This window comes from Eschrichtius robustus, chromosome 12 (genome assembly GCF_028021215.1).
Source record: "Eschrichtius robustus isolate mEscRob2 chromosome 12, mEscRob2.pri, whole genome shotgun sequence".
NCBI classification, from domain to species: Eukaryota; Metazoa; Chordata; class Mammalia; order Artiodactyla; family Eschrichtiidae; genus Eschrichtius; species Eschrichtius robustus.
Window position 1 is genome coordinate 36,260,504 of NC_090835.1, and position 20,977 is coordinate 36,281,480.

At 39.2% G+C, this 20,977-nt stretch overlaps 1 protein-coding gene across 2 annotated transcripts in view; it reads left to right on the forward strand.

The window, feature by feature from the left end:
• Positions 1-513: 513 nt before the first annotated feature.
• The window catches only part of NEK4 (NIMA related kinase 4), a 36,253-nt gene continuing 15,789 nt past the window's right edge, over positions 514-20,977 (forward strand). Inside the window, exons 1-13 of one of the 2 annotated variants that reach the window (XM_068557887.1) lie at positions 514-739; positions 2,462-2,728; positions 3,654-3,851; positions 4,047-4,154; positions 5,725-5,879; positions 7,398-7,539; positions 9,435-9,842; positions 13,697-13,846; positions 14,311-14,377; positions 15,130-15,227; positions 16,326-16,414; positions 18,980-19,185; positions 19,669-19,802. In XM_068557887.1, coding sequence (XP_068413988.1) covers positions 2,615-2,728; positions 3,654-3,851; positions 4,047-4,154; positions 5,725-5,879; positions 7,398-7,539; positions 9,435-9,842; positions 13,697-13,846; positions 14,311-14,377; positions 15,130-15,227; positions 16,326-16,414; positions 18,980-19,185; positions 19,669-19,802 — 1,869 coding nt within the window. In that variant the 5' untranslated portion in view covers positions 514-739; positions 2,462-2,614. Of the gene's footprint in view, positions 786-2,461; positions 2,729-3,653; positions 3,852-4,046; positions 4,155-5,724; positions 5,880-7,397; positions 7,540-9,434; positions 9,843-13,696; positions 13,847-14,310; positions 14,378-15,129; positions 15,228-16,325; positions 16,415-18,979; positions 19,186-19,668; positions 19,803-20,977 lie in introns of both variants that reach the window. The other variant, XM_068557886.1, reaches the window with a different exon arrangement.

Below are 20,977 nucleotides of genomic sequence, written 5' to 3' on the forward strand. Positions count from 1 at the left end.
TTTGGTCAAGTCACTTAGTGCAGGGGTTTGAATGGAGTCCTTCTGAGAGTTTTTGCAGTTCTCAATATGCAAGCTGAATTGTTTAGGGGTGAAGTGCACTGATACCTTCAATTTATCTTGCAATGCATGAAAAATAAGATGGATTGCTGCATGCATACATTAACCACCATATGATAAAGTAAATATAACAAATGTTACTTGTAGAATCTAGTCTGTCCCCAGTCCCCCATTAGAATGTGAGCTCCCGGAGGGCAGGGACTTTTTCGGCCAGGCACAGGGTAAGCAGTCAGTAAATATTTGTGGAGCGAATACGTGCAAAGCACTAAGAACAAGTAAGCGCTCAGTAAGAGCAAGCGTTCACGAGTCTATTGTTGCGGGAAACCCGCAAGTTCCGGCCTTGGAAGTGAGGCCGAGGGTGCGCGCGCAGGCCCGGCGTGGTCGCTCTGGCCGCCTGTCGCCTCGGCTCTGTGGTGGGTCCTCCGGGCCTCGGAGCATGCGCAGGGCAGCGCCTGCGGGGATCGCTATGGCAGCGGCGTCGCGGTGGGTCGGGCCTCTGCGCTGGCACCCTGGCAGGGCCGCCTCAGACGCCGCCGGCACCACTTCCTCTGTGGAATGAGCGGGGCCTCCTGCCGCCGCTCGCCGCGCCCCCCGCCGCTGCCGCCGCATCCCGACTGTGGGCCCGCTCCGGGAACATGCCCCTGACCGCCTACTGCTACCTGCGTGTCGTGGGCAGGGGCAGGTACGGGGAGGTGACGCTCGTGAGGCACCGACGGGACGGCAGGCAGGTCGGCGGGGCTGGGGCCCGGCAGGGGATGGGGGCAGGCAGGGGTTCGTCGAGGGCGCCGTCCAAGGGCTGGGCCCAGATATTCTGAAGGGGACGCACCTCAGATGGCACTTCTTCAGGGAAATCGTCCCAGACCATCAAGAGTAGGCCAGGCCTTCCTGTCATATGCGCCCCGAACTCCCTGGCGTTCTCTTTGTAGTCGTAATCGGTGTGCTTAATCTGCACACTTTCCCCGCACTCTCGACAGTTCCGTGAGAGCGTACACTCCCAGGACCTAACGGCGGCGCCTGGCAAGTATTCCTCCTTCAGTGAAGGGCACCATACCCCGTCTGACCTGGAGACCTCTGGACTCGCTCAAAACTCAGCTCATCACCTTCCCTCCAGACCTCGTCTCACGGTCCCCATTTCAGGGAGTAGCACCACCAACCAGCCAATTGCCCAAGCTGGACACCTGGGAGTCGTTCTGGGATCCCCCCCTTACCTTCCCCCACTCCCACCCCCTTATTCGTCTGTCCACTAAGCCAACTGGCCTCTTCTTCATCTCCACGGGTACCTCCCCCATCCAGGACATCATAGTCTCTAGCTAAGCTATGGCCATGGCCTCCCGCTTGTCCTCCCTGCCACATGACTTGCCCTTCTCCAATTCATCACTTTCATTGCAGTCTCAGTGATCTTTCTAAAACGTGCCTCTAATGTTGCACTTTATCCCATTAGCCTCAGGATAATAAACCAATTCTTAAATGTGGTTTATAAACGGGTGACCATATAATGTATTGTACAAACTGGGACAATTTGGAAACTGAAAGGAGACACTATTTATATTACACCAGGACAATGGGACTGCCCCAGACAAACTGAAGGGAGATGGCCCCATAAGTATAAGGTCCTCTCGCCTATTCTGCCTTGTCTCAGGTGCTGGTCACTGCCTGGAACACAAGCTCAGGCGTAAGAGATTTATTCAGTGGTCAATGGTGAGGGGGGATTTTTTTGAGCTGAGGATGGGGTGCTAGCTGTAATAATAGTCCCTCACATTTGAGCAGTAGTTTGTTTACATTTTACCAAGCACATTTATGCTTTGTTACAAAACACATTTATGATTGTGTTTGTTGAATAATGAATTGTTTGGTGTGTCAGTTGGTTGAGGGCAATGTATTAGGTGTTGGAGGACGTTTGTTTTTTTTTTTTAAGTGAGAATTATTTTGGATGTTGAGGATAGGTGATGTTTAGCCTTATTGGGCCTTGGATCCCTTTGAGTATGTAATGGAATCCACAGACCCATTCTGTCTGCAGATGTATATTCAAGTCATATTGTATGCACCTTTGTAGGGGGAACTTAGAGGTTAAAGAATCTCTACCACAGATTTTTTGGTTAATTCAGTGGTATATTAACACTGACTCATTTCTAGCCATTAATGAAATTGTAAAATGCAGATGGAAAGTATAATTTTTTTGTGACCCCCCCCTACCCTGCTATAAGTCTAACTTGTAAAAAAGTATCATTAGTGGTAACAAGTCTTTTTCCCAGTTTTGTGCTTTGTGAATAACAAAATGAATAGGTTATGTGGCAGTCTCCAGAAGGTTGGTTTTGAGGACACTCAGGATAACCCTTAAATACTTTTGAATCTATAATACTGTATGTTTGTTTGCATGTTGTAAAAACATGTGTTTTTTTTGTAGTATGTCATCAAAAAGCTGAACCTCCGAAATGCCTCCAGCCGAGAGCGGCGAGCTGCTGAACAGGAAGCTCAGCTCTTGTCTCAGTTGAAGCATCCCAATATTGTCACCTACAAGGAGTCGTGGGAGGGAGGGGATGGTCTGCTGTACATCGTCATGGGCTTCTGCGAAGGAGGTGATCTGTACCGAAAGCTCAAAGAGCAGAAAGGGAGGCTTCTGTCCGAGAGTCAGGTGGTGGAGTGGTTTGTTCAGATCGCTATGGCTCTGCAGGTACTGTCAGGACTCAGCATCCCACTTGCTCCAAGGTGACAGAGGGATGCCTGGTGGATTTTAGGAAAATGCTTCCCCAAATGCTTAATGAAAAAAAAATTCTTTTAAAAATCCATTTATGAAGTGGACCTAGTTCCTCTTGCTGTAGCACTGAAGTGTTCTGAATGAGTGATATCTGTATTGAAGCAGACATGGATTTTTTCTGATTGCTGGGAAAGACAATTCTCTATTCATTTAATATTTATAGCAAAATCCATTTTAAGGGCCCTGAATTGACAAAGAGCAAAGAATGACCATGTTTGTTATCAGTTGGTCAGCTGCATCATACTGAAAGGTGGTTGGGCTAATTAATCTGCCTAAACTGTGGGGCTTTGGGCTTTAACCCTGCTGTGGCAGAGTGAGTAGAAATGTGAAACATGTTTGTGTTTTATTACACACATACTCAAACGTGAGACTGTTTATGGAATATCACTCTGATATTAGAGAATGTATCTTAGGATTTAAACAATAAAAGTGATATTGTTATAGTTGAAAATATTATGAAGCTGAAGATTTCATGAGTCTGAGAGGAATGTGCATTTGACCTTGTATAAGTTGTCTTTCTACCTTCAGTGAAAGTTTGTAAGCACATTTTTTAACTGGGTCCTTATAATGCTAGATGGTATGACTGTCAAGTCACCAGGGAACAATTTTGAAGGAAGTTGGGCAAATTAATGCATGGAACTTAATTTCTTACTTTGGAAAGTTGTAAATTAGACTTTTTATTTCGAGATTATAAAACAATAGTGTTTTGATGTGTAGGTAAGGCTCATCTAAGAGTATAAGGCTCTTTAACTTATACAGTTGTTGATGGTATATAAGAAGTCAGGTATACATAAGTCAGGTATTAAATATTTATATTTAATAAAATTTTATTTTTCTTCAGTATTTACATGAAAAACACATCCTTCACCGAGATTTAAAAACTCAAAATGTCTTCCTAACAAGAACAAACATCATCAAAGTGGGTGACCTAGGAATTGCCCGAGTGCTTGAGAACCACTGTGACATGGCTAGCACCCTCATTGGCACACCCTACTACATGAGCCCTGAATTGTTCTCAAACAAACCCTACAACTATAAGGTAGGATTTGGCTGTGTTTGCCAGCTCACCTTGTCTCTACGGCAGTATTCGTAATTTTAGAACCCATCAGAATAGTAAGTTAGAAGAATTCTCTGTGAATTGGTTTAAGGAAAATGTCTTTTTTCTTTTTTTTTAAGAGGAGAAATGTAAATAAGGCATTCTGACATTTAACCATTTACTATTTTTTTTTCCTAGTCTGATGTTTGGGCTCTGGGATGCTGTGTTTATGAAATGGCCACCCTGAAGCATGCTTTCAATGCAAAAGACATGAATTCTTTAGCTTATCGGATTATTGAAGGAAAGGTAAAGAATATTCTGGAATTAATTGTTTTTAATATTTGGAGCAAGGTTAATTTAATGCAGGTTTGAAAGTAGCTACTGAGAAAAGGGAGTAATCATGTTGGGTGGATAGTTAAGAATGGTGGGTCCTGTCTGTGGGGAGGGTTGAACTGGAGGAGAAGGGAACGATCAATGGCTTAATGGCTCTGAAGAATTGGCTTCTTGAAAACCAGTACCTTATAGACACAGGATGTGCAGGTGCCCTGAGGCTATTGGTAGCTTCACCTAAGCGGTTAAATGAGCCCTGTTTAAAAGGAGTCTACTCTGTTTGGACTTCCTTGGTGGCGCAGTGGTTAAGAATCCGCCTGTCAATGCAAGGGACACGGGTTCAAGCCCTGGTCCGGGAAGATCCCACATGCCGCGGAGCAACTAAGCCCGTGCGCCACAACTACTGAGTCTGTGCTCTAGAGCCCGCGAGCCACAGCTACTGAGGCCCGCGCACCTAGAGCCTGTGCTCTGCAACAAGAGAAGCCACCATAATGAGAAGCCCGCGCACCGCAATGAAGAGTAGCCCCCGCTCACTGCAACTAGAGAAAGCCCACGTGCAGCAACAAAGACCCAGCACAGCCAAAAATAAATAAATAAAATAAATAAAAGATTTATTTTTAAAAAAAGAGTCTAGTCTGTTTGAACTTGTTGCTCCTTTGATAATCATCACAATCACTAGTAACCAGTTAAAAATTGCAGAAAGCATTGTGTATGATAGATGCTAGAGTGACCAACTTTATGTGTCAATTTCATGAGGCTAGTTGCCCCCTGCAGTGTCAGGCATCCTCACACCATTAAGTTTTAAGGCTATAAATCACCTACTGATTTTAACATTATACCAAGACTCATTTATTTTTTTAATTTGAAAAAATATCAAAAAACACAGAAAAAGTAAAATTTGCTCATAATTCCACTTCTTAAAGAATCAAACAAGAAAGGGGTGAAATTCCCCTGTTTCCATCCATTTCCATCCCTTGGAGATAACCATTGGTAATGGTTTGGTGCATAACCTTCCTGGCTTTTCCCTGTCTTTATAACTCTGGATGTGTATGTTAAAAAAGTAACTGAAATGGAATCAGGCTATACACACTGGTATACAACCTGCTTTTTTGACTTAATAAATGAGGGACATCTTTCCAGGTCAGTACCTGTAAGTCTTGTATTTTTTTAAAGGCTGCCTGGTATTTTATTAGAAGGGTATACCATACTCTATTCCACAAGTACCCTATGAATGGCCATTTACATTGTTTCCATTTGTTCACTATGACAAGAACAATACTGCAGTGAATATCCTGGTACATAAATCATGCTCTTATTTATGAAGGAGAGGGTCCTGAAATGGGACTGCTGGTTTAAAGGATATATTTTATAATTTTACAACTTGCTATTATAACCAGGATGCCAGATACGCTTCCTGTAGACTAATATGCTGGTTATTTTCTGCTGTGGATAATGATTTAAAAAATATATCTTGGGAAACCTCTACCTTCTTTTACTTTCTTCACAAGACTGTTAGTCATACTTATGGTATTATTTCTCTTTGTAGCTGCCACCAATGCCGAAAGATTACAGCTCAGAGCTGGCAGAAATAATAAGAACCATGCTGAGCAAAAGGCCTGAAGAAAGACCTTCTGTGAGGAGCATCCTAAGGCAGCCTTACATAAAGCGCCAAATATCCTTGTTTTTGGAGGCCACGAAGGCGTAAGACATTTCCCTTGCAAATAGGTCAGCTAAATAGATGGAATAAAAGAGGGTGGCTTTTATAATTTTCATGTGTGAGAATTTATGGTGAGTTTTTTAAAAACATGAAGTAGAATTGCATGATTAGAACAAGTGTTGAGATTTGCTTAATTGCTAAAATCAGAAATCTAGAGAACCATTGGAGGAATCACTTTCACATTTCTCTGAGAGTTCCAAGACATACTGAGTACGATTCTTTTAAAAGGATGTATGTTTTAGAAATCATATTAAAATGAGAGATCATCTAAGAAGCCTATCATTACATTATGTACTATGTAAGATAATAGTCACATTTATAAAATAATACTCAAATCTCAGAGGGCTTTTATAAGGTTCCCTCTTTACTCATATAACTTCTCAAGGGGATAGAATTCCTTCTTTGACTTTCAGGTCCTACCTTCGCTAAATAGCTGTTCTAGGATCTGAGACTTAGAGCTGGACAAGACCTTCACAGTCCCTGTCTTTTGACGTGTTAAATTTGGGAGGCAATGCTAGAGAGGCCCTGGGGTATAAAGAAGGATCATATTTTTGTTTACATTGCCTATAATTTCCTACCAACAGACCTTTGGCCTTCTGCAGCTCTGGTCTTCATGCTCCCCTTGAATTCTCCAGAGGTTTAGCTCCATTGGAAAATGTCACACTTAAACAGTTGGGGATATTATTCCTGTATACATTTATTCTGCAAGTCAAGGCTGAGTATACCAATCATTTTTACTTTCAAACTTGGCAAAGCAGTTGTGATATTATTACAAATGTGAAACTTGAAGATGAAAATTATCCTGGTGCTTCTAATTGTGAGGCAAGTTTTCATAGGTTTTAAATTTTAGAATAATATTGTATTTACAGAAAAGTTGCAGAGATGGAACAGAGAGTTTCTGTATAACCTTCACCCAGTTTCTCCTATCAGCATCTCATGTTACCATGGTACATTTGTCAGAACTAAGAAAACAACATCAGTATCTTATGTTGACTAAATCCAGACTTCACTTGGCTTACACCAGTTTTTCTACTAGTGTCCTTTTTCTGCTTCAGGATCCAGTCCAGCATACCATATTACTCCTCATTTCTCCTTAGTCAACTTGGGTCTCTGACAGTTTCTCACTTTCTTTGTTTTTCATGACCTTGATTGTTTTTGGAGATTACTGGTCAAGTGTTTTGTAGAACGCCCACTGGTTTTTAGAAGACTGTTCTCTATAAAAGGAGCAGTTCTATGGGAATTCCCTGGCAGTCCGGTGGTTAGGACTCCACGCTTCCACTGCAGGGGGCCCGGGTTCAATCCCTGGTCAGGGAACTAAGATCCCACAAGCCACATGGCACGGCCAAAAAAGAAAAAAAAATAAGAAAATAAAAGACAGAAAGAAAGAAAACGAGCCGTTCTAAGAGGGAGTGTAACATATATGCACATTTCCTCATATATATGGAAACCTTTAACCTTCACTGTACTGATAATAACTTTTTCTTCTTTTCTTCCTCATAAAGAAAAACCTCCAAAAATAATATTAAAAATGGTGACTCTAAATCCAAGCCTGTGGCTACAGTGGTTTCTGGAAAGGCTGAATTAAGTCATGAAGCCGTTCCCCCTCAACCACACTCTTCTGAGGGCTCCAAGACATATGTAATGGTATGTCTCATTCTAAAGGATATGTGTTCTAGAAACTGTATTAAAATGATAGGTTACCTAAGCTAGTTATTCTATGTGAAATGACTAAGCTTCGTTAGATTTCTGTTGTATAAGTAATTTTGTATTGTAAAGAAGGAATACTGGTGAAGTATTCAAAGTGCCTATTAAAATGTTCATGAAGTCAGTGCTGTAATAACTTTAAGAAGTTTTTTTAATTGAGGTGAAATTTATATAACATAAAGTTAACCATTTTAAAGTGAACAATTAATTGCACTTAGTATATTCACAGTATTGTGCGACCATCACCTCTATCTCGTACCAAAACATTTTCATCACCCCAAAAGCAAACCTCATACCCATTAGGTCGTCACTCCTCCTCCATCCAGCCCCTGTAAAACACCAGTGTTCTCTGTTTGTATGGGTTTGCCTATTCTGAATATTTGATATAAATGGAATCATACAATATGTAACCTTTTGTGTCTGGCTTCTTTCACTTAGCATGTTTTTGAGGTTCATCCAGGTAGCATATATCAATACTTCATTTATTTTTATGTCTATATAATACCCCATTGTATGTATATGCCACAGTTTGTTTATCCATTCATTCATTGGTAGATATTGGGTTGTTTTCACCTTTTAGCTTTTGCTATGAACATTTATGTACAATGTTTGAGTATCTGTTTTCAATTCTCTTGGGTATAATATCTAGGAGAGTAATTGCTAGGTCATATGGTAATTCTATGTTTAACTTTTTGAGGAATGACCACATTGTTTTTCCTTTGTGGTTGCACCATTTCATGCTTTTATCAGCAATCCCTGAGAATTCCAGTTTCTCTACAACTTCACCAACTCTTGTTATTTTCTGTTTTTCTGATTCTAGCCATCCTAGTGGATGTGAAGTGGTATGTTATTGTAGTTCTGATTTGCATTTGACTAATGACATAGAACTTGTTGGCCATTTGAATGCCTTCTTTGGAGAAATATCTATTAAGTCCGTTGCCCATTTTTTAATTGGGTTTTTTGTTTTTTATTATTGAGTTCTAAGAGTTCTTTCTATATTATAGATACTAGACCCTCATCAGATATATGATTTACAAATATTTCCTCCCGTTCTGTAGGTTGTCCTTTCACTTTCTTGATAACGTCCTTTTATGCACAAATGTTTTTAATTTTGATGAAGTCTAATTTATTTGTTTTTTACTTTTGTTGCCCATGCTCATATCTAAGAATCCCTTGCTAAATCCAAGGTCATGAAGATGTACGCCTATGTTTTCTCCTAGGATTTTTATAGTTTTAGCTCTTATATTTAGGTTATTGATCCATTAAAAATTTTTTTATTATGGTAAAATATAAGTAATATAAAATTTGCCATTTTGTACCATTTTTAAATTAATTAATTAATTAATTATTTTCATTTTGTACCATTTTTAAGCATACAATTCAGTGGTCTTATTAATTACATTCACAATGCTGTGCAGCCATCACCATATCTTCCAAAAGCTTTTCATCATTCCAAACAGAAACTCTGTACCCATTAAGGTCTAACTCCCCATTGCCCCTACTCCCAGACCCTGGTAGCCTCTGATCTACTTTCTCTATTCTCTAATATTCCGCTGTATGTATATACCACATTTTGTTTATCCATTCATCTGCTGATGGACATTTGGGTTGTTTCCATCTTCTGGCCGTTGTGAATAATGCTGCTATAAACATTAGTGTACAAATATCTCAGTCCCTACTTTTAGTTCTTGGGACAAATACCTGGGAGTGGGATTGTTGGGTCTTATGATTATTCCATGTTTAACTTTCTGAGGAACCTGCTATTCCATTTTGAGTTAATTTTTTAATATGGTGTGAGGAGTGCTATAATAACTTGGAAGCATGTTTTCATTCAGGGTGAAGACAAATATTTGTCCCAGGAGAAACCCATAGTCATTGGCCCCTTGAAGACACCCGCAAGTCTGAAAGGCCACACCTACAAACCAGACGTAAGCAATACCGCAAAATCGCTAGCCACGATCAGTAGGGTGAATATTGACATCGTACCTGCAGAAAGGAGGAACTCAGTGAACAACAGCTTAGTTCAAGAGAATCAACGAAGACATTTAGATGCCTCTAATGAGCTAGAAGGTAAATGTATTATTTCTCAAGTGAAAGAGAGGCTGCAGGATAACACTAAATCCAGTGCTCAACCTGGAAACCGAATTCCCACATGGTCCATTGACTATGTCACTGGAGAAAGGAATGACCCAGTGAAGCCTCTGCAGCCCCTAAACAAAGACCAAAATTTATCAAAGGACCAGGTGAGTGACATGCACAAGGTATTGGTTTCAGAAAGAAGACTGGAAAGTGTGGTTACAAAGGTGTGGGTTGTGTTCTTTGTGCTTTTAGTTGTGGTTTTAGGAAAATCGGTTGTTCCCATATAACAGTTTAAACATGACAGAACCAAAGGATAGGACCCAAGGAATTCTTAGATCCCTTCTGTGCCCTGGTGTAGGGTACTTGCCATTTGCCATTAGTGTGTTTTTTCCTATTTCTACATCATTCTTTTGTAAGTCCTCCAAGTGGATGGGCAGTTCCAAAAATTAGGTAATATCACATTCCTTCTTGCTTTTAAAGTTAGTGGATTGTCTGATTTTTTAAGTTAAGGAATTAAAAAAACATATTTTATGTGTTGGAACCAAAGGAGAAGGAAGAAAGGAAGAAAAGGAACGGAACAAAAGGATTTTGATACTGAGAGACTATTCTGAGTAAATTTAAAGGGTATCTTCTACTTGAACATGGAAAGAAGCCTAAATTAGATGAAGCATGGTAATAGCTAAGGATTAGAAAGAAAGCCAGAACATTTGATTAACTTTACATTTTTATTTGTAAAATATTTAAAGAATATATTTAATGTATATATTGACTATATTTTTATAATCTATATATATTTAAACTTTATATATTACATACATTTTCATATTTAACACTTTTATATAAATATATATAACTATTTTATGCGTCTATAGTCAAACGTTTGTATTTATTTATTTTATTTATGGCTGTTTGGGTCTTTGTTGCTGTGTGTGGGCTTTCTCTAGTTGCGGTGAGCAGGGGCTACTCTTCGTTGCGGTGCACGGGCTTCTCATTGTGGTGGCTTCTCTTGTTGCGGAGCACGGGCTCTAGGCACGCAGGTTTCACTAGTTGTGGTACGTGGGCTCAGTAGTTGTGGCTCGCGGGCTCTAGTGCATAGGCTCAGTAGTTGTGGCGCATGGGCTTAGTTGCTCCACGGCGTGTGGGATCTTCCCAGACCAGGGCTCGAACCTGTGTCCCCTGCATTGGCAGGCGGATTCTTAATCACTGTGCCACCAGGGAAGTCCCTCAAATGTTTTTAATAAGGTTTTGTTTTTATAGAAAAGTACAAGTATGATGCTCCTTTCATTTGAACTCATTGAATTGAAACCAAAATTTAGTCCTAAGCTTTCTCTGGACACTGGAATCCTTAGTACTTTATAGATAAAATGATGTGTGTCCTGCTTGTTCTGCTTGACTGTCAAATTATATTCAAGTTCGCTTCTTTTATTTTCTTCCGTAATTATTTAAAAAATTTTTAAAGTGCCAATTCAGTGGTTTTTAGTATATTTATAAAGTTGTACATTCACTGCCATTATCTGTTTCCAGAACATTTCCATCACCTCAAAAAGAAACCCCATACTCAATACTAGTCACCCTCCATTCCTCCTTGTCTCTAGCCCTTGGCAACCATTGTCTGTATGAATTTGCCTATTCTCAATATTTCATATAAATGGAATCATACATATATGGCCTTTTGTATCTGGCTTCTTTTATTCAGCATAATGCTTTCAAGGTTATATCCATGTTGTAGCCTGTACCAGTATTTCATTTCTTTTTATTGCCAAATAAATTCTACTGTATGTATATTTCATATTTTATTTATCTATTCATCAGTTGATGAACATTTGGGTTGTTTTCACTTTTCACTGTGGGTAAAGTTGCTTTGAACATTCATGTACAAGTTTTTGTATGGACATATGTTTTCAATTCTCTTGGGTATATACCTAGGAGTGGAATTGCTGTATCATATGGTGACTCTATGTTTAACTTTTTGAGGAACTGCACAACTATTTTCCAAAGCAACTATATCATTTTACTTCCCATCAGCAATGTATGAGAGTTGTAATTTCTCCACATCCTCACCAACACTTATTTTCTGTGTTTTTTGTTTTGTTTTGTTTTGTTTTTGATTCTAGCCATCCTAGAAGTGGTATCTTATTGTGGTTTTGATTTGCACCTCCCTAATGACTAATGTTGTTGAGCATCTTTTCATGTGCTTATTGGCCATTTTTATACCTACTTTGGAGAAATATCTATTCAAATTCTTTGCCCATTTAAAATTGGTTTATTTATCTTTTTATTGTTGAGTAGTAGGAGTTCTTTATCAATTACAAATGTCAGTCCCTTATCAGATATAAGATTCAAAAATATTGTCTCCCATTCTGTGGATTGTCTTCACGTTCTTTTTAAAGTGTATTTTATTTTATTTTATTTTGACTGTGCCATGCAGCATGTGGGATCTTAGTTCCCTGACCAGGGATTGAACCTGTGCCCCCTGCATTGGAAGTGTGGAGTCTTAACCACTGGACCACCAGGGAAGTCCCATCTTCACTTTCTTTTTTTTATTATTTATTTATTTCTTCTTTATTACTTTTTTGGCTGCGTTGGGTCTTAGTTACAGCACGCGGGGCCTTCGTTGAGGCGTGCGGCATCTTTCGTTGTGGCGCGTGGTCTTCTCTCTAGTTGTGGCGCATGGGCTCCAGGGCGTGTAGGCTCCAGAGTGCGTGGGCTCTGTAGTTTGCAGCATGTGGGCTCTCTCGTTGAGGCGCGTGAGCTCAGTAGTTGTGACGCGCAGGCGTAGTTGCCCCATGGCATGTGGGATCTTAGTTCCCCAACCAGGGATCAAACCTGCGTCCCCTGCATTGGAAGGCGGATTCTTTACCACTGGACCCCCAGGGAAGTCCCCCATCTTCACTTTCTTGATGGTGTCCTTTAGAGCATAAAAGTTTTAAAATTTGATGAAATCTAGTTTTGTCTATTTGTTATTTTGTTGCTTCTGCTTTTAGTGTCATGAAGATTTCTCCCATAATTTCTTCTAAGAGTTCATAATTTTAACTCTTACGTTTAGATCTGAGATCTATTTTGAGTTAATTTTTGTGTGTGATGTGTAGAGAGGGTTCTACTTCATTCTTTCGTATGTAGATGTCCACTTGTCCCAGTACCATTTGTTAAAAGATTATTCTTTTCCCATTGAATTTTCTTGGGACCCTCATTGAAAATCAGTAGACCCTAAATATGATGATTTATTTTTATACTCTCAATTCTGTACCACTGATTTTTCTATCCGTTTGTCAGTAACACAATTACTGTAGGTTTATAGTAAGTGGTTTGTTTTTTTTTTAAAGTGAACAGGACAGAATCCACCCAGCTTTACAGCCACACAGCTCTGGGTCTGAACCTTTCCTGTCTCAACAGCAGCGGCAGAAGAAAAGAGAACATACTGAGCATACTGAGCATAGTGGGGAAAAGAGACAGGTCAGCAGAGATCTCTTTGGAATAAGTCATTGTGCTGCTGCTTGGGAAACAGACTTTAGGAAGCTTCATTTCTATTTAGAATGATGTGCTAAAAAGGCATATACATAATGCAAGGAACGTATAAAGAAGGGTAGAAATGCTAAATATTAGTTATCAAATGTCAGTGAGTTGGAAGCAGAGTAAGGATTTTATCTTCTCCAGCAAGGATGGACAGCTCATTTTGAGAGTTAAAGGAACAGGCCAACAAAGGTAAATCTCTGATTCCTCTTATGTCATATTAATGAACAGTTTCTCCCTCAGCTTCTGCATAAGATCGTGGCAACCCCTCATTTCTGGAAGTAACTTTCACAGGCACCCTCTCTATAAGCTTCTTAGATGGTCATTCACTTTTGGCAGAGTTTCTTCCCCTCCGCCACCGCCCCCCCCCGCCCCCCCCCACCAAATGCAATGTTTTAAAGTTTTTGAGAGGGAATCACTGACAAATACATAGATTTACCGATGGGGGACCTTTGGAGGTAGATGTATATGACACTGATAACCTCCTCCTCTTTGTTAATTATGGAAGTTCCAAGAGACTCCTCCTCGTCTTTTGCCTTCTCTTTCTACTGTTGGAAAAGTGGATGTCACATCAACACAAAAAGATGCTGAAAACCAAAGTAGAGTGGTCGCTGGGTCTGTGAGCAGTTTGAGGAACAGAGAGATATCATCATCAAAGGTTTGTAGGAGTCTATGTTGGATTTTTTTAAGCTTTATTATAAAACCTTTTGGTTGTAAATCCTGCATGTATTGTGAAGTTTTGTATTAAAACATCTTAGCCCTGCTTTTTGCCAGACACTGGAAAGTGCAAATTTGTGATTCTCAACAGAAGCTTTGATTGAAACGGACAGATTCTATCGTTTCAGGGCTGGTCACTTCCAGTTAATTAAGGAGACCAAGTGGATTCTGAATGTAGGAAATGCAGAATTCCCTATTTGCCCTTCCAAAGATGAGCTCTTCCTAGAAATGAGGGCTGTGATCATCCTAGCTAGGAGTTGTAAGCCTGATGTGAACTGGTTTCAAGTGGACACTCCTTTAAAGACCTGTGCAGGGCCTTTCCTGTAGTGCTGGATGATATGTCATGCATTGTAGGTATTATAAGAACAGTGAATAGGAATGGAAGTAACTGACTTTCTTTAAAAGGACCGACCATTATCAGCAAGAGAGAGGAGGCGACTAAAGCAGTCACAGGAAGAGATCTTCCCCTCAGGTAAAGTTGTTCTCTTTCCTTCATCTATTGGAGGTTATTGGTATGGCTCATGGACATAGCATTGGTACTGATTGTGAGGTGTTAAGAATTTCCAGCATCAGTAATCCATTTGGGAAACCAATTTAGAAGAATTTTTGAAATTTCCTAGTCAAGCCTTTTAAAAAATTGGCATAGTATTGGATCTGGAACTTGTGTTATTAGAGAAAGAGGACTCTAAAAAGAGAGCAAGAGAGCTTTGAGTGACAGTAACTCCTGGGAGATTTCAGACAGGAAAGCAGTCAGGCGAATGTTTAGTTTGTTTCCGTGTTCAGAGTCTGTTGGTCAGAGAAGTGCTCTCTTCTCAGGAACAGAGAGAGGAAGCCAGGAGAATGGTACTGCCCTGGGCTGAGGGCTGTGATCATTCCTATTACTATTATCTAAAGACAACATATTCTAGCAGTTTCCATTTATTGAATGCTGACAATGTCTCAAACGGTATGCTAAGTATTTTAAGGGCATTATCTCATTTCATATTTTGCAGCGGAGGAGACTGAGGGTCAGAGGGGTTAAGTAACTTGCCTAAGGTCACAGGGCTGGTAGACCTAGACCTGAGATTTGAACGGAGGTGTCAGACACCAGAGTGATGATGAATATGCTGTCTGAGTTCCTTCTAGGCTGGCCCTTGCTGGGGTATCTTCCATAAACAGTGCAAAGCCCTCTTCTATTGAGGCCAGCCCACCATAAACAACTGCTGGGGGTTGTCACTTTTTCAGGCCCTTCAGTGAGGAGTCCAGCGGGGCCAGGGAAACCACAAGAGGAAGGCCACCCTACCCCTGCTCAATGGTTGTCTTCTGACTACAGCGTTGCTCAGGTACATTACATAGTCCTAAGGTAAAAGGTAGACATGTCTACATCTGGCAAGCCTAGTAATGGTAAACCTCATAAATGCCAGCTCTATTTATTCCTGGGACAGCACTGACTTAAGTTACACTTTTCACACTTCCTCTGATAAGAAAAAGAACTGGTCAATAATAATTAAAAGGATTTTGTTTTCTTCATTAAGGGAATGGACTTTTCAGGCACTCTTGTAAACAACTGGCAGCCTAGTTAATATCTTTCTTAGGAAGTCTTTTAAACAAGACTTCCAAAAGGCTTCCACTAGGCAACACTTTGCTTATTCTGCTGTGTTAATAATATACCAAACAACCTGGCCAGATTTTAGTGTTTGTGTCAAAGTACCTTACCTTTCGACCCAGGGATAATGTAGGGGCACCATTTGGTGGCTAAATAGGTAATTGCAAGGTTTTAACCACGTTCACTTTTTTGTATAATAATACCCTGGGAATAATTATTCAGTTTTCTGTATTCCAGTTTTTGACATCATTTCTAGGAGCATATAATTACTTTTTTTAAAAAAGAAACTTCCTGCCCTTGAAAGTAATGAAGATATTTTTCCTTTAACAATAGTGTGTGATTTAGTTGTTTCACTAATTAAGATGATCCTCTTTATTTTCCAAAGTTGTAACATTTGTGTGTAATTATATCAGGTAATCCTTTAAAGCATTTAACAATGAGTATCATGGGTGAGCAAACTGAGGTTACTTTTTATTTAGGTGGCATTCTGTCTAGTTTAAAATGCCAACATTCCTTATGGTACCAGCCCTCTGCTTAGAAGTTCAAACACCAGAACTGTTTGTCTGCTCTCCTCTGGAAAGGAAATTTCTTCATAGCTGAGACTTTCCAGGACCTTATAAAACTTCACTTTGATGTTCCTCAGGCTTCATTTATGAACTTCATGGGTGAACTGGGACATTATTTGGTAAAGTAACTTCAATTTTTATATCCATAGTTCTCCTGTTAAATTGGACCTAGGTGCACATTGTGTCTAGGCATTGCATCTAAGACTGTTTCATGTATTACATTCTGGTTGTGTTGTCATGTGGAATTTTGTTTTTCCAAACATTAATAGGAAAGGAAACTCACCCATTGTCTCTCTGAGGATGAGTTAAGTTCTTCTACAAGTTCAACTGATAAATCAAATGGGAATTCAAAGGAAGGGTAAGTTCTTATTTTTCTATCTCCTTTCATAAGCTATTTCTGTTTGAATTAATTTTATTCTAATTTAATTTTATTTTTTTACTTTTAAAAAAATTTTATTGAAGTATAGTTGCTTTACAATGTTGTATTAATTTCTGCTGTACAGCAAAGTGACTCAGTTATACATATATTCTTTTTCATATTCTTTTCCATTGTGGTTTATCACAGGATATTGAGTAGAGTTCCCTGGGCTATACAGTAGGACCTTGCTGTTTATCCGTCCTATAAATAATAGTTTGCATCTGCTGATCCCACACTCCCAATACTTCCCTCCCCCACCCCCAACCCCCTTGGAAACCACAAGTCTGTTCCCATGTCTTTGAGTCTGTTTCTATTTTACAGATATATTTGTTTGTGTTATACTTTAGATTTCACAAATAAGTGATATCATATGGTATTTGTCTTTCTCTTTCTGACTTACTTCGCTTAGTATGATAACCTCTAGGTCCATCCATGTTGCTGCGAATGGCATGATTTCATTCTTTTTAGTGGCTGAGTAATAGTCCATTGTATGTATGTGTATATATATGTATGTGTGTGTATGTGTATCTACCTATCTGTCTATCTTACATCTTTATCCATTCATCTGTCAATGGACATTTAGGTTGTTTCCATGTCTTCGTTATTGTAGATAGTGCTGCTATGAACATAGGGGTGCATGTATCTTTTCGAATTATAGTTTTGTCTGGGTATATGCCTAGGAGTGGAATTGCTGGATCACATGGCAACTCTGTTTTTAGTTTTCTGAGGAACCTCCATACTGTTTTCCATAATGGCTGCACCAATTTACATTCCCACCAACAGTGTAGGAGGGTTCCCTTTTCTCCACATCCTCTCCAGCATTTATTATTTGTAGACTTTTTAATGATGGCCATTCTGACCCATGTAAGGTGGTACCTCATTGTAGTTTTGATTTGCATTTCTCTAATAATTAGTGGTGTTGAGCATCTTTTCATGTGCCTATTGGCCATCTTTATGTCTTCTTTGGAGAAATGTCTGTTTAGGTCTTCTGCCCATTTTTTGATTGGGTTGTTTTTTGTTGTTGTTATTGAATTGTATGAGCTGTTTATATATTTTGGAAATTAATTCCTTGTCAGTTGCATTGTTTGCAAATATTTTCTCCCAGTCTGTAGGTTATCTTTTCATTTTTTTTTTTATGGTTTCCGTTGCTGTGCAAAAGCTTATAAGCTTGATTAGGTCCCATTTGTTTATGAATTAATTTTAAATGTACATTTATAGTAGCATTCAGACCTGTAGAACTGTCATTGATAATGTTGTAAATGGTTTTTGGTATATGCAAGAGCTAAAATTCTCTTTTAATGAACATATCTGATTTTCAGTCAGAATTCTTATAAAATGTCTTCTTAGATCTGTGGGTTTATAGTTTTCATTGGTGGAAACAGTTTCGCCATTATTTCTTCAAGTATGTTTTTGGACCCCCTCCTGCCCTCCTAAGGATTCTGATTACATGTATATTAGATTGCTTAAAGTTATCCCACAGGTCACTAATCGTATTCTTTTTTTTTTTAGTCTTTTTTTCTCTGTTCCTTTTTTTTTTTTCTGGCCACACCGCGTGGCTTGTGGGATCTTAGTTCCCCGACCAGGGATTGAACCCATGCCCTCGGCAGTGAAAGTGTGGAGTCCTAACCACAGCACTGCCAGGGAATTCCCATCTGTTCCATTTTTTGTAGATTCTATTGCTGTATCTTTGAGTTCACTAATCTTTTCTCCTGCAGTATCTAATTTGTTAATCCCATCCCACATATTCAACACATTGTACTTATCATTTGTAGTTCAGTTTGGGTCCTTTTTATATCTTCATTGCCTCTCCTTAACATGTTGGTGTTTCCTCTACCTTGGTCATATGGAATATGTTTTTAATAACCATTTTAATGTCCTTATTCTGTCACTTGTATCACTTCTGGATCTATTTCTATTAACTGATTTTTTTCTCTTCATAATTGTGTGCTATCTTCCTGCTTTGCATGTCTGGTATTTTTGACGTGATGCCAGACATTGTCAATTTATCCCATTAAGTGCTGATATTTTTATATTTCTTTAAATATCCTTGAACTTTGTACTTGGATATAGTTAAATTACTTAGAAATAGTTGGGTGGAATTTATACACAAAATCTGGGACCTTGTCTTTCTCACTCTCTCCTTTCCAAGATTCTTCTCTCACTTTCTAGTGGCAGTGGTGGTCTCGAGCTCTGTCCTTTGGTTTTGCAGGCAAGAAAGACTGTGGGTTTTCTGTTGTACTTTAGCTGCCTATGGCTTGCCTTTAGACTAAAGGTGTTGACTCTCCTCCATAATCTGCTTGCAAATTTTGTACATTCTTCATTGCCTTCACATAGTTGATTTTTGTATTTTGTCCAGAGTTTATACTTATTTGTGGAAGGGTTCTGTCTGTAGGAGCATACTTTCTCATTGGAAAGCAGAACTTCCTAAAGGTTGTTTTGTATCTAATTTCTAATGAAAAATTCTCATGAAGCCAATTAATAACAAGAGAATTTTTTCTTTTTCAGGAAAGGTCATACAAATGAAATGAGTGACTTGGTACAATTGATGACACAGACCCTGAAGTTGGACTCTAAAGAGAGCTATGAAGATCTCCCGGTACCAGAGCCAGTGTCAGAATTTAAACTTCATCGGAAGTATCGGGACACGCTGATACTTCATGGGAAAGTTGCAGAGGGGGCGGAGGAACTCCATTTTAAAGAGCTACCTTCAGGTGGTCAGTTTATTGTTTTACACCAAGCTGGAGAGCATATGTTTACTGGAGAAATGTATCAAACTAAGGAGCTTAATGCTTGCAAATTTTTTTGGTTTTTTAAATTATTTCATTTGGATATCTCCATAAAAAAATATATCTTATTTTATGTAACAGTTGTATTCCTGAAAAGTTGAATGAAAATTGATTTTTAAAAATAAATGCAAATAAATACATGTTTGGAATTTTTCATGTGGACTTTCTTCAAATTAGACAATTTGTAGTTTTTAGATTTAGGAGATGGTGATGAGACACGAAGCGTAAGTTCATATATACATTTTAGTCATTAAAAATACATGAACTCTTAAACTAAACTCTTGTCAAAGTGAAAAGAATCTTAACATGACAAGATTACCAGGAAAAAAAAGAAAAAAAAAATTGTGTTCTTCTTGCTGCAGTGGTGAAAGTGTTTACTTTTTTCCTGTTGTTGTTATTGCTTTTTAGCTATCGTGCCAGGTTCTGAAAAAATCAGAAGAATAGTTGAAGTCTTGAGAGCTGATGTAATTCGGGGCCTGGGGATTCAGCTTTTAGAGCAGGTGTATGATATTTTGGAAGAGGAGGATGAATTGGAAAGAGAGGTGAGTGTTCCATTAGCTGTGTCAGCTGCTTATGCTATGGAATTTTTTTAATGGCCTTTTGAAATATAATTAACATACCATACATTTTACCCATTTCAAATATACAATTCAGTGGTTTTTAATATGTTCACAGAGTTGTACAACCATCACCACATCAATGTTAGAACATTTAATTATCCCCGAAAGAAACCCTGTACCCACTGTCCCTCCCCATTGTCCTATAGGCCTTTCACCCCTAAGCAACTGCTAATATTTCTGTCTCTATATCTGCCTATTCTGGACATTTCATTTAAATACAGCTGTACAAAACTATGTGGTCCTTTGTGACTGATATCTTTCATTTAGCGTATGTTTTTTAGATTCATCCATGTTGTAGGGCACGTCATGTACTTCATTCTTTTATATGGCTGAATAGTATTCCATTGTATGGCTATACCACATTTTGTTTATCTATTCACCAGCTGATAAACAGGTTGTTTCCACTTTTTAAAAAATTAGTTAATTTATTTATTTATTTTTGGCTGCGTTGGGTGTTCATTGCTGCGCACGGGCTTTCTCTAGTTGTGGAGAGCGGGGGCTACTCTTCGTTGCGGTACACAGGCTTCTCATTGCGGTGGCTTCTCTTATTGTGGAGCATGGGCTCTAGGCGTGTGGGCTTCAGTAGGTGTGGCACACGGGCTCAGTTGTTGTGGCTTACGGGCTCTAGAGCGCAGGCTCAGTAGTTGTGGTGCACAGGCTTAGTTGCTCCGCGGCGTATGGGATCTTCCTGGATCAGGGCTCGAACCTGTGTCCCCTGCATTGACAGGCGGATTCTTAAGCACTGCGCCAACAGGGAAGCCCTGCTAAGTGTTTTTATGATGAAAAGGTGTTGGGTTTGTCAAATGCTTTCTATTTAGATGATCATGTGGCTTTTGTTTTTTATTCTGTTGATATGGTGTGTTGCATTAATTGGTTTTTGGATGTTAAATCATCCTTGTATTCCTGAGATAAATCCCACTTGGTCATCGTGTATACTGCTTCTTATATGTTGCTAGAGTCATGTCTCTAGTATTTTGTTGAGCGTTTTTGTGTCTGTGTTCACATGAGATGTTGGTCTTCAGTTTTCTTTTCTTGTGATATTTTTATTGGTTTTGTTATCAGGGTAATACTGGCCTCAGAATGAGTTGGGGAGTTTC